The sequence below is a fragment of the Tremella mesenterica genome (assembly GCF_000271645.1).
Source record: "Tremella mesenterica DSM 1558 unplaced genomic scaffold TREMEscaffold_4, whole genome shotgun sequence".
Lineage (NCBI taxonomy): Eukaryota > Fungi > Basidiomycota > Tremellomycetes > Tremellales > Tremellaceae > Tremella > Tremella mesenterica.
The window spans coordinates 123,434-136,431 of record NW_006711228.1 but is presented as its reverse complement, the minus strand read 5'-3'; the positions used below and the strand labels follow the sequence as shown (position 1 = coordinate 136,431).

At 47.1% G+C, this 12,998-nt stretch overlaps 4 protein-coding genes across 4 annotated transcripts; 2 read left to right on the top strand and 2 right to left on the bottom strand.

Annotated features, from left to right (window-relative positions):
• Nucleotides 1-1,517: 1,517 nt before the first annotated feature.
• TREMEDRAFT_61508 (uncharacterized protein) lies at nucleotides 1,518-2,636 on the bottom strand (the record flags this gene model as incomplete). The annotated part of the gene is made up of 1 exon (XM_007004000.1): nucleotides 1,518-2,636. One exon carries the CDS (start codon nucleotides 2,634-2,636, stop codon nucleotides 1,518-1,520), a length of 1,119 nt encoding a protein of 372 aa, XP_007004062.1.
• Nucleotides 2,637-3,689: 1,053 nt separating this feature from the next.
• Nucleotides 3,690-6,239, top strand: TREMEDRAFT_61507 (uncharacterized protein; the record flags this gene model as incomplete). Its single annotated transcript, XM_007003999.1, has 12 exons — nucleotides 3,690-3,914; nucleotides 4,034-4,114; nucleotides 4,157-4,188; nucleotides 4,231-4,339; nucleotides 4,400-4,599; nucleotides 4,727-4,944; nucleotides 5,087-5,166; nucleotides 5,295-5,473; nucleotides 5,652-5,747; nucleotides 5,851-5,895; nucleotides 5,957-6,126; nucleotides 6,172-6,239. 12 exons carry the CDS (start codon nucleotides 3,690-3,692, stop codon nucleotides 6,237-6,239), a joined length of 1,503 nt encoding a protein of 500 aa, XP_007004061.1.
• Nucleotides 6,240-8,948: 2,709 nt separating this feature from the next.
• Nucleotides 8,949-9,871, top strand: TREMEDRAFT_61506 (uncharacterized protein; the record flags this gene model as incomplete). Its single annotated transcript, XM_007003998.1, has 2 exons — nucleotides 8,949-9,062; nucleotides 9,143-9,871. The coding sequence occupies 2 exons, from the start codon at nucleotides 8,949-8,951 to the stop codon at nucleotides 9,869-9,871; spliced, it is 843 nt and encodes a 280-aa protein (XP_007004060.1).
• A 1,703-nt stretch (nucleotides 9,872-11,574) lies between these two features.
• Nucleotides 11,575-12,681, bottom strand: TREMEDRAFT_61505 (uncharacterized protein; the record flags this gene model as incomplete). The annotated part of the gene is made up of 1 exon (XM_007003997.1): nucleotides 11,575-12,681. One exon carries the CDS (start codon nucleotides 12,679-12,681, stop codon nucleotides 11,575-11,577), a length of 1,107 nt encoding a protein of 368 aa, XP_007004059.1.
• Between the last annotated feature and the right edge of the window lie 317 nt (nucleotides 12,682-12,998).

Below are 12,998 nucleotides of genomic sequence, written 5' to 3'. Positions count from 1 at the left end.
TTCTGCTCCCATTGTCCCTACTTAGCCTAACTCCGTCTACCTTTGCCGTACTTGGTGTCAGAAGTCCTGAGTTACGTGTAGAGTAAAGAGGTTAAGGCGTGATGGGGTTTTGATGGCCAAAGGAGGGTCATTGTTGGTGGAGTAATCGAGGTGTCACGACGTAGTTCGTGACATCGCTGAAGTTCTTCAGTGATCCTTGATTGTTGTCAGTAGTGAAAGACAGATAGAGATAGCTATATACAAATCGAGATACATCGCCATCAGTAGAACAACACCCCAATTAGAGTAACTACGCCGAAGTACGCCGTAGTTACACTCCTTTCGACGTCTGCGCCCTCCTGGTTGGGTGAGACATCCACTTAGAAGCGTCAAGTTAGCTGAGGTTCGTCGACCGTCGGTCTGTTGGAAGATAGTTGCTCGACGGCCGTGACAGATCATACATTATATATGCATCTGATGAGGTTGTTTGAGCCCCGCTACTCCCTACACACAGTCATAGTGGGCACAATTGTGCAAAGCTATGTGGTTGTGTGACACAAGTGAGTGGTCCACCCAAGAGGATAAAGTACTCAAACTCAAACACGCCACTTCAACCACACAGGTCTCTAGCACATGTGGCAGCTTCTTGCTCACTCTCATCCTGCTGCACCTGTGTAATGATAATGGAAACACGATAACTAGGTCGCAGGTTGGCTCGAACTCAATGGAAGTCTTGTAGAAATCTATGGGTCTCTGGTGCTACGTGGTGGATCGCGTCTCCTCTGCAATTGATGTAGCCAAAGAATGATATTGAAGAATCAGCAAAGTTGGTACTTTGCTGATTGTACTATATACTGTTTACAGGTATCTGTGTCCTCCTCTCAGTCCTACTGCAAGCGTCTATGTACATACTTGGACAGATGAAAAACCGCTTTTGAGCAACCCCAGTGGGGAAATCTCAAAAAGGGAAAACCCGTCCCTATCTACTGCAGCACTGCCTCCAACTTCAGCCGTTCTCCTTCCTAATCCGTCAAATTCAATGGAGTTCTCTCGATTCATTGTTACTCCGTAACAACCTGCTTGGCTTCACACCATGTGACTGTTGGCATAGCTTGTAGAGCCAATTTGAGTCTTGTTAATACCCAGAGCTTGTTCAACAGCATCCTTCCCATAGTGATCTGTATTCTCCTTTTTCAGATCAGCAACCGCCTTTTCAATCTCCGTTTGATACATGGCCAAGTAGGTGAGCTTCCGTTTGGTGAGTAGGCCAGACCCCTGTGTCATGGTTGCAATAGCCCCTTCAATGGCTCTTCATCTGTCAGAAAGGTCACGGAATGTGGTCATCTCCTCTAGAGTAAGATTCACAAGCCGTATGGCATTTATGCCTGCATTGTGGCTAGTCAAGTCAAGTCTATCTGGGAGATGAAACCGAAAGCTGTGATGTATTGCCTCGGTGCGTATTTTCAATGTGGGATCTGACTTGATACCTCCACTGCCTCGCATGAATGGGCGACTTTTCGTGGGATCAGTAGTGGAGACTAGTATGAAGTGGTTCTCGGACCTTGAATGGTATATCGGGTGTCCATTCCCATTAGCTTGATTAGTTCTGACCTTAGAAGAGACAAATGGTCAAGGGCAGCAGTCTCTCTCTGAGGGTGTTGTGAAAGCTCTTGTAACTGTTTGGGAAGCGGGGGTGACATTACAGAGTCCAATCTCTCAGAGTTCTGATTCAACGCCAAACTGACTTGAGGCTCAAATGGGTGCATTAAAACATGGTTATCTTCAGGCTGGGTGCCTCCTAGGAGGCCACCATTGTACAATGAGCTGAAGGGGGGAATTGTAAGATCATGTGCCCCCTCACATAGTGGGTCCACCAGTGCATTATTGTGATACCCATATGCACTGGAGGTATGAGGCTGAGCAGAGTTGTCCCAACTTTCTGCGCCACACCATTGGTGCAATGCAACTTGGTCTGATTCATTGTGTGCCTTGACTTTCTCCACATGCGTGATTAGTGCTGCTATCTGTTTGTAGTCTAACGGTCCACTGGCAAGATGTATAAGTAGACATTCTTTGGACAAACTAGCAAGGAGTATTGTACCCACCGACATCAAGTAAGCTTGGTCTGCAGTCCATTCAGGGTTCAAAAGTAGTGTCAGAGTCCTGGAGACAATCCTCAACATTTTCCGGCCAGTCTCCCCTGTCATCCTTTTGGTTGGGTTGGCCGGTTTTAGCATCTCGAACAGGTATTCAACATGGGAAGGATTATCCTGAATACTTCTCTCAAGCGTCGAGGCTGCTTCCAGCGTAATGGACAACCTCGGGGCTGAGCTCCCATCAAAATCTAGCATCTTGCTCTTGGCGGGATCTTTGAAATTGGTTAGATGATAGGTGTTTGGACTGCTGTTAGTGATATTATACATTGAATATGGTCCTGTAGCTTCAGCAAGGCGGAATAGCAGCTCTTTGAGTCGGGGGTCATCTAAAACTTTGGTTTCTATCAAATCTCGAACGGTACTTGTAGGCCCTGTCTCAAGCGAAGTGCCGGGAATCTGAGTGTCTGATCGTTTCCTTTTCCTCGTGCTTGAGCGGGAGATGGTGGTGGGTTCAGAGGCGCCTGTAGTGTCAGCAAATTGGTGAAGACCCGGATTGCTCATGATTTTGGAGTGGACGAATCTCTCTGGGGTCAGAATAAGTATGTCCCGATTTTGACGGTTGGGTGGGTGCTGAGAACGATGACGTTAGTGGTGAGAAAATAAGGCCTCTAAATCTCCAATTTGGCTCTCAGTTTCAATGAATGAAAGGGAAGATAAATCTGGCCTTCATTGTGTGACAGAATGGAGGAGGGTGGTGTGGATTTATGCCTCAAATCTAACCTTCTCCTTTTCACCTCGTACGAGTGAAGGGATAGGTGACGCCTACAGATCAGGAGAGGTGAGGTCTTCCCTTTCACCTATTCTCCTTCCCTGTCTCTGCATTACCTTACCCAGGTGAACTTGAACTACAGGCTCTCATATTCCTCCTAAATCCTGCCCTTCTTGTCTCTTATTTGTCACTCTCCCACTCAGAGACAAGGCGGGAGGGATGGCTAACGATTGTGAGTCGTGCGTGGTGAGTAACTTATGTCTCGTCGGCGGAGGTTTCAGAGAGGGGTAAAGATCTTGGTTGTAGCATGGATGAACACTCGCACATGAGGTGATTCGCGAACTATAGCTGTGTGGTCGTGTCAGACTCATTGTGTTCTTTACGCCAAAGATTGACATACGTAGCTTAGAACAAAGGAGTGCACAATTGAGGTGCAGGAGACATGGGAGAATGGGCCTGTTCGGCCAAAAGGATCCAGTGAATGAGAAAGAATTTCTTGTCTGAGAAAGTGTTACTACCCTCTCATAGTTCTATTCTACGTCATAAGCAAGTTGTGCAACCGTTTAGGGGGTTGACCATGCAATAAATCCTGCTGCTCACTCTATACAACGTAGTCCATCTGATAGATAGAACCCCTCGTCACTCAATCTTCCTTTGATGGTCCGTGATCACCGGGAAAGGGGACAATGGGAAGTTAGCTACTTGCTGATCCATCTTTTCCGCTCTGATGATCAGCATTTCACCACACATGCATTCCATTCAGATCTCACAGACCAGATGTCGTCATTGACAACAATACATATACACTCGACTGACTTGACCTTTCTTGTCATCTCCCCGGCACCATGGATATGAAGAGCCCGACCCCTTCAATGACGGGTTCCAAGTCTGCGGGTACCTCTGTGGTAGAAGCGCCCGCCTTGCTCTTTGATGAAATTCCAAGAGAGGAGCGTGCCGGCGTTGAGAAAATCAATGTTTCCGAAACATCTTCCGAATACCCTCCTCCAGACCTGTCAATGGGGAGAAAGTGGCTCCTAGCAATATGTATGACTCTAACCACAGTGATCACCGTGAGTCTTTCCCTCTTGGACATTTGAGTTGGTGCAGAAAACCGATGGAAGCCGGTTGGGGAGGCTATCACTGTTTTCTGATGAGCGGGGACGCCAAGTGGAAGAAAGCTAATGTAAAGTCAGCCAGTAATGGGGCATCAAACATCAACATCCCCGCCGCCGCTGCTGATCTCCATACATCCACATTAGCGGCACAATGGGTAAGTCTCAATTTACCACATACCGCCAACGCTGACCATCAGATAGCCTCCTCGTACTCTCTGGCTTATGGCTGGTGAGTTAGCTTTGGCAACCAGGAAGTGAAGCTTACGAGAAGTGGTCTTTTAGTCTCTGGTAGACTGGCAGACGTGTACGGAAGGAAACGTCTTTATCTCATGGGGTTAGGTTTGTTTGCCATCTTTTCAGTAATTTCCGGTGTAGTAAGGGTGAGTAGGGAAATTCAACCTTATCTGACTAGATCTAAGAACAAATTAACTGACAGATAGGATCGAGTTGCCATTTGCGTTTTCCGAGCGCTGTCCGGTTTAGGAGCTAGTATTGCCCTACCCGCCGCATTTGGAATAGTGGGGACTACTCTTTCTACGGAACCATGGAGAACAAGAGCGTATGCTGCTGTCGCATTAGGATACCCTATAGGAGCAGGACCGGGACAAATCATTGGGGCTGCTATTGCCGAACGAGGGGGGTGAGTGAACATCATCTACCCCCTGCATGAGACATTGATCTCATGCCGTCATGATCATCTTGATCAAGAATTGTCGCTGACAGATGGCCGTGCTATCGGGAAACGGAGTGACGATACTGATTAGCAGACGAGCATGGCAATACCAATTCCTTGCCTTTGCCGGTGGCGCCGTCATTCCCATGGCACTAGGCTGCTTCATCATCCCATTGGAACCTCCAAGATCTCAGGCGGGAGAAAGAGGGAAGATAGACTGGATTGGAGCTACCATACTGGTAACTTCCCTTGGGGGGTTGATGTTTTCTATAACCCAAGGCGGACTTATTCCCCGAGGATGGAAGGAACCCTGTAAGTGTTCAGCCTGTCATACGGTGAAGCCGAAGCTGATCATTGGATATACCAGTGGTGTTCGCGCTCTCTCTCCTCCTGCTAGGTGTCTTTGGGTTGTGGCAGCATTACCTCCAGGTGAAGAACAAGGCCCCACTGATAGATCTGGGGATCTTCACTCGTCATGAGAGGAAGGTTTCCTATCTTCTTCTCTCCACTGTTTCGGCATACACAGCTGTTGGGGTGAGTCATCGAATTACTTTCAACCCGCTCTCCTTACAAAATTCACTACACGTAGCAGGGACTGGTAACTCTCTCTTTAGCGGAGAGTGACAAAGGCGTAGAAGTGTGAGACAAGTGTTGATCATCAGGGATGGCCTTACATGACTGCAATATGGTACCAAGATGTCAAAGGAGAGAGCCCGATGCTGAATGCCCTACATGTCCTGACCGCTCCTGTTGTAGGGGCCTTGGCTTGTATCTTGGTGCCCATCTTGGCTCCAAGAGTCAGAGCACCATGGCTGCTCATGTTCGGAGCATTCTCCACTAGGTATGTCCCTGTTCCACCCGATTTTGCGAAATCCTTCTCATTTGCCCTCTTCCCGGTGGTGCTTCTTCTTTTTGATCCGTACGTGTCATCTCAGCGTGTCATCTCGAGGCGGTGAGCTGGTGGGAGACTTTAATAGTGTTGGGAGGGCTAGGAGGACTTGAGACATAATGACACATAGTGCTGCGTGCTGGCTATACGCTGTTGAGCCTCGAGAACTGACATACTGGGCGATGGAATGGCCCGCTAACATTTTCAACCCCTTTGGCGCAGATTTGTGAGTTCACATACCGTTGCATTACCCGTTCACACTCTTCCTTTTACCCTCTCACATAATAATCCTTAGCATTTCTACCCTTGCAATTCTAGCTTACCAGAAGTACTGTTGGAATAGGTTCCGTCCTCATGTCAAACCTCGTTTCCAAGTGAGTCTACCTCATCCGTGCGAGCTTGAGTCGGACCGATCGGCCACTGATACCACTATAGGGAAGAACAATCTTTAGCCGGTGCATTATTCCAGACCGCCCTTCAACTGTCAATTACACTTGGTGTCTGTTTATCATCTCTGGTGCAGACAGAGGTCTTGAATCATACCGGGGATTTCAGGATTGCAGTGAAGGATGGTTTCTGGTTACTGGCGGGTTGCGCCTGGGCATGTGAGTACAACTGACAAACAGTAAGAAATGAGAGCTCATGTTCAGCTTGTTTCTTCACCTTTGTCTTCATGAGGCAAGTGCACTTGGCTAAGGATGTCGGAGGGACATCTTGAGACACTCATAGGTAGCGGGGCCGGCGCTTTGAGACAGATAATGTGAGGAGAAGTATAGAGGATTTCAACTCCAACACTGCACCAAGGCTATCCATAGGATGCAATTTTCACTCTTTTCCTTGGGCTATTGCACAGTAAGGGCTTTGCTGGCCCAATTGGATAAGCTACACGCTTTGAAACCTTTCTCTTGTTTGCTCATTCATATCTTGATGCATAACTATATTCTTCAAATTCGGCTGTTTACAAGGCGGGCCACATGAAAGGAGCGGGTTGGTGAGAGAGAAGTCAGCATGTTGAGATCTCTACTTGTATGGATCCTGGAAACACAACAACACCTTGGTTGTAGGTTGGGTTGAGTTCAATGAGTTTTGATTGATGGCTATGTTTATCAAAGCACTTGATGGTGCTTCCTCTGCACACGGTCAGAGATCCGTACTTTGCTGATAGTACTTTATATTGTCTGCTGATAGTCATGATGCATTCCCCTCCTGCTGCAAGTGTCTATCTGCATACCTGAACGGATGAAAAACCTCTTTGAGCAAACTCAATGGGAAAATATCAAGAGTCAAAAACCCGCCCCCACCTAATGCCGCTTTCTGGTATGCATTCCTCTCCATCTATTTCCATGAGGTTTGAGAACTTCCATGTAGCATGTATTCACCCTGAAATACGCCTTCTTGAGGCCTATTAGTCAAAGAGCTATAGTTCAATGATCATATGGCTTCCTGACAGCTCCAGAAGGGTACTAATGATATTGTGCCAGACTTGTGTCTCTGCTTTGGGCTCAAGAGGACCTATCAAATCTGAAAGCCCAGTTCTGAGAGTCTTTGCGCACGGACACTTGACCCTGCCATGAGAACATTTTGACAAAAAGCTTGCTTTAAAGTGGCACTGACCTGCTCTGTTGTGTCACTGTCATTTTCAATGTCCTTTGCCCACTGGCTCAAAGTGCACTTTCCAAAAACCTCAGGTGTCAAGTTCTGATCTTTTGCCATTGGCTTCATTGTCCGATATAAGGAGTGTTTCACAGACGCAAAATGTCCAAATTCCTTGCTGGTCACATGCTTTGCAGAGGCATGGTGCAAAGAGTGTGTCTCTCTGTGGTCCTGAGATGATTCAAACTGTATATCCTCAAGCATTGTTTTCATGAGGGTTTCAAGCTTCAAGCTCTCCACTCTGAAGACAAGCTCTGTCTCTGCAAACACTCTCCATGCATCTAGCCATGTCAGCTTGAGTCCCTTGTAATCATCTTGAAGCCAGGTGTATGTTTCCTGATCCATTTTGATTCCCTCTACCAGACCACCATGAGTCCAGCATACACTATCTTTGTTCCACTCTGTAGCTGCAAAAAAATCAGACAGTGGTCCAATCAAGTTGGATTGAAGTACCTTTGTAGTCCACTTCTTTACATTTGACGCTCTATCTTCTCAGGCAACAGCTAGGATTTGACAGGTTCTGGCAATAATGTATTCCACCAACTGCATTTGGTCTTGCTTGTAGGCATCAGGGCCCTTTATCCAAGCTAAGACATGTGCTGTGTCAGTCACGAGATCTCTCATAGCATCTGCATCACGCCTGAGTCCACTTTGTCCATTGAGTGAGTGCTCAGGTTCTGTGGTCTCTTCTTTTGGGACAAACACTCTTGTAAGTCTATCTGGATCAAAGAGGGTCTCAATCTTGTCCTTCCATGTCTGAGAGATTTATAGATAATTCTGAGAGCTACTTGTGATGTATCTATCCATTTTAAAACTGAAGCCAGTGTTGGTTGTGTATTGTGTTCTAGCAAGATTCACATGTTCAAAAACAGGAAGTGGTTGTCTAGTCAGCTTTGCCGAAGGGTACATGTTGTATGCTGTATTGCTTTAGCAAGGGAAAAGTGAATATAGCTCCAAGGAGCCTGGCTCACTGTTATATAGACCGCACCGGTGGCGAACTCTCACGGTTTCACCAGAAATCGTTCTCACGCCTTTCCCCCATGCACTCGGCAATGATGCAACTGTTGAACGCCGGCCGGATCTCCAATTTTTGGGGAATCAGCGGAAGGCCTTGCAACTTAGTGCCATGAAGGGACAGACGCTGGCCCTAGTTCAACGTCCACGCTTCTACAAAATGTGAGCTTTTCAACCAGTCATGTGTGGAACATGTACACGTGACAAATATCAGAAGGGTCAACACCGTTGCCATGTATTACAGTACCTACAATAAGTTGCATATCTCACAAAAGAAATGGGTAGTCGCTCTCAAGAACCTTTCACAAGCAGTGTTATGGTGATGACAGAGTCTGATGGAGTGACAGGTAGGAGGTTAAGAAGCTCTTGGTCCCTCACTGCTTGATGTACAACAAGTACGATTATGATGATAGCAAAAGGTTGCATCGAAGAATAAGGATCATCATATCTGTTAGGGACACGGCCGGAGATGTGCACCTCCGGAGCTGCACGGACCTGATCGTTCCCAGCCAGAGATGTACCACTCGGGAGCTGAACACTCCCTTTAGCCATTCCCATTCAGAGAAACATCAATAACAGATCCTCCACGCCGTACAAGCCAGTGTTGGTAGCTCCAACACGGATACCTGTAGACAGTACTCGTGGTCACCAAAAGTTTCCGCGCAGTGGCGGTTTTTCCCGTTTTTGCGTCAATCCCCTTAGACGTGTTGTTTACTTCTCATCCATACTCCTCTGGTGCATAAACAACATTGAGAAAAAAATGGCTCCAGTCACACCAAGCACTAAGGGTCAGATCATAGCATATGCAAGAGGAGCTGGATTGCCAAAGCCAGGTCGCTGGATAGCTCGGGAGATGGGTTTGGCGGAATCAACTGTACGTGGTATCATCAAACACTATGACGATCTTGGACATGTCTATGACCTCCCCCGATCCGGCAGACCCCCTAAACTCAGCCCCTATGGGGTTGCAAGTTCATCAGGTCCATCAAAGCCGACCCCAAAGGCAAACTCGACGTATTTGCAACCTCCGCAGATATTTCCCCTTCCACTGCTCGCCGAGTCGCTTCCAAACATGGCTATCACTCCCGTATTGCTCGAACAAAATGTATGATTTCCGCTGTCAATTGTAAAAAGCGTATGGCGTATGCCAGGGAGAATGCCAAAATCAACGACAAACGTGTAATGTACACCGACGAAGCCTGTTTCTATGTTGGCGACACTGGTCAAACTCGTGTCATCCGTCAGCCTGGTACCGAGTACGATCCAAAGCATCTAGCAGTGAGGTTCCAACATGGAAAGACTTTACACGTATGGGGAGCAATCATGTACGGTGTTAAGCTTCCTCTTGTTCGATTTGAATTGGCACCAGCTAGGACAGAAAAGGGGAAGAGGATTCCTGCGGAAACAATCACTTCGAAGGTGTATGCTAGACAGATACTGTGGGGTCCGCTGCAGGATTATGTAAACCAGGCAAGGGCTAGGGGGATCGAGGATGTTCTTGTGGTGGAAGATGGAGCCTCGGTACACTTCAAGGGACCCGCTGCAGCCATTCGATCACTTGTCAATATTCCCAATCTCTCCCACCCTCCCTCTTCTCCGGATCTTAACCCTATTGAAGGCTGCTGGGGGATTGTAAAGGCGGGTTTGAGAAGGATGGATAGGCGTCCCACTAGTGTAGAATGACTCTGGACGGAGATTCAGCGACTTTGGAATGAGATTCCGCAGGAGACAATTGATAGGATGATCATGAGTATGCCGGAAAGGAGGAAGGCGGTTTTAGAGGTCAAGGGAAGTGCAACACGTTGGTGAGATGCATGGTTGGATAGAGTGGGAACAGGGGATTACATGCATAAGTGGGTTTGTCTATAACTGTTGATGATGCGGAATGCATAAGAGATTATGTCTATCACACAATGTTTTTGAAAGACGAAAAACCGCCACTGCGCGGGAACTTTTGGTGACCACGAGTATATAGTACAATCAGCAAAGTACCAACGTTGCTGATTCTTCAATATCATTCTTTGGCTCCATCGATTGCAGAGGAGACACGATTCACTAGCACCAGAGACACCTAGACTTCTAAGAGAGTTCCATCGAGTTCGACCCGACCTGTGACGTAGTCATTGTGTTTCCAGTACCGTTACATAAATCCTTTGCCACTTGATCTCATCAACTTATAGTCTCTTCAATCCACTACATCGCTAGACTATCTACTACATCACTGAACCATCTACTACATCACTGGACTATCTACTACATCACTAGGTCTGTTTCCTGCAAGGCCCAATAGCCATAGCTCATTGACACAGACTATCTTCCACAACTGGTCCTGACATAAAGATGTGATGATGGGCGGTTAATTTCAATAACATGGTCACTCACTACCTACTTACTAAACAGCAGTCCATGACTACGGTTAGTCACCTCTGCCAAAGAAGACATCGTAAAAGGTTTTGGCCAGATTTATAGTGTTGTCAACACTAGTTCTCCATACAAGTTCAGCTTCCTGGTTCTTATATGTCCCTTCAAGTTTATCTAGCGCTTCTGTCACGAACTACGTCGTGACACCTCGATTATTCCACCAACAATGACCCTCCTTTGACCATCAAAACCCCCATCACGCCTTAACCTCTTTACTCTACACGTAACTCAGGACATCTGAGACCAAGTACGGCGAAGTTAGACGGAGTTAGGCTAGGTAGGGACAATGGGAGCAGAAGTGCGGCGAAGTTAGACAGAGTTAGGCTAGGTAGGGACAATGGGAGCAGAAGTGCGGCGAAGTTAGACGGAGTTAGACGGAGTTAGGCTAGGTAGAGACAATGGGAGCAGAAGTACGGCGAAGTTAGACGGAGTTAGGCTAGGTAGGGACAATGGGAGCAGAAGTGCGGCGAAGTTAGACAGAGTTAGGCTAGGTAGGGACAATGGGAGCAGAAGTGCGGCGAAGTTAGACGGAGTTAGACGGAGTTAGGCTAGGTAGAGACAATGGGAGCAGAAGTACGGCGAAGTTAGACGGAGTTAGGCTAGGTAGGGACAATGGGAGCAGAAGTGCGGCGATGTTAGGCGGAGTTAGTCGAAGGAGGAAGAGGATGGCCGGGGACTCGGGGAAGTTGGACGAAGTGCGTTGAAGTACATCAAAGCGTGAGAGGGTTGGATGAACGTCTAGGAGGAATAGATAATATTAGCTGAGAAGATCGCTGAAGTTCTTCAGCGATCCTTGATTGTTGTCAGTAGTGAAAGACAGATAGAGATAGCTATATACAAATCGAGATACATCGCCATCAGTAGAACAAAACCCCAGTTGGAGTAACTACGCCGAAGTACGCCGTAGTTACACTCCTTTCGACGTCTGCGCCCTCCCGGTTGGGTGAGACATCGACTTAGAAGCGTCAAGTTAGCCGAGGTTCGTCGACCGTCGGTCTGTTGGAAAGTAGTTGTTCGACGGCTGTGACAGCTTCATCTAAACCCTGTTTGCACTTCTCAAGGCAAATGAGATTGTTGAGTGAGAGCTCATAGCCATCAGGAAAGTTCCGCACATCCCCCATAGTATTCCAGAATGCTTCCGGGATACGTGAGTTGTAAATGGTAGCTTCCAAGTGTTGCACGCTATATGAGTAAGTTTTCTCAGCCTGGATGTTATCAAGATACCTCACTAGATCATGATACAGATTTTGCAACTCCCGTTCCACTGTGAGCAGTGCCACCAAGGGAGATTGTTCCTCGTCCTTCTTCTTCACAGAGACAGATGATGATGATGTTTCCCCCTGTGTAGCATATCCACCAAGTTGTGTATCTTGTGGCCTAGCTGTTGACAAGCTTCTCATTCTCTCCTCTACTGTCACAAGCACTTCTCTTCCTTGTTGGATTTTGATCTCAGTTGAGAGTCGGTCAGTCAAACGGAGCCTTATAGTGTCAAGATATATCAATGTCAGAAGCCTTGTGTTCCTTCTGAATGTAGAATCAATGTCCTCATTCACATCTGGAAGAAGGAGCTGTGAGTCTTCTTCCCTTAAGCATACACCATGATCATATCTTGTGAGCGCGCAGTATCTGATGGCGGTCAACAATAAGTTGTTTTCATCACGGACCAATCGATTTGACCATTCTATTATGTTTGGACGGCTCAACTTGTTGACGGTATCGATTATTCCTGTCAGTCGGGAGTGGAGCAAGCTGAGTATCCTTGACTCATTTTCCAATTCCACTGGTGTTTGGTTGGGATATGGCTGAACATGGTACATGATTCTTTCTATTTCTTTAAGTTCCCTCTCCAAAGCTACACTATCATACCTCAGGCCCATTCCTCGCTTGCTCAAACTGTGGTCGGGAGAAGTCAGTTGTTCAGTGGTTTCAAAGGTGGATGAATAATGATTGGAAGACAAGGGATGTGTCATCGGCCAATTTTGTATCTTCGAACCGGGGGTCGATTGGATGTTCTTTATCGTCTCTGCATCTCTCTCGATATCTGCTGGGGTGGTATGAGGGAGGTTTGTCATATAGTATCTATCAGGGGACCAAGCGTTCCGATCACATGAGACGTATATTGTCCGAGAGAATTGGGATTCTTCTGGTTGGTCGGGCTCGAGCCCCAGCCTGACCCGATTGAGGATATCCATGTCCGATAAGTGCGAGTGAAGTTTAGTCTGTTGACAATGTTAGATATCCGGTGGGTCAACGTGTGTTGTTAGTGAGAGTAGTATAGGCAGGGGTTGAAGTAAGAAGTAAAATACTTTTCAATGGTAATGTATGAGAGAAGTTAGGATGGGAAAAGAGAGTTTTTACAGATGAGGGGGACAAATCCTTTCTCACATAA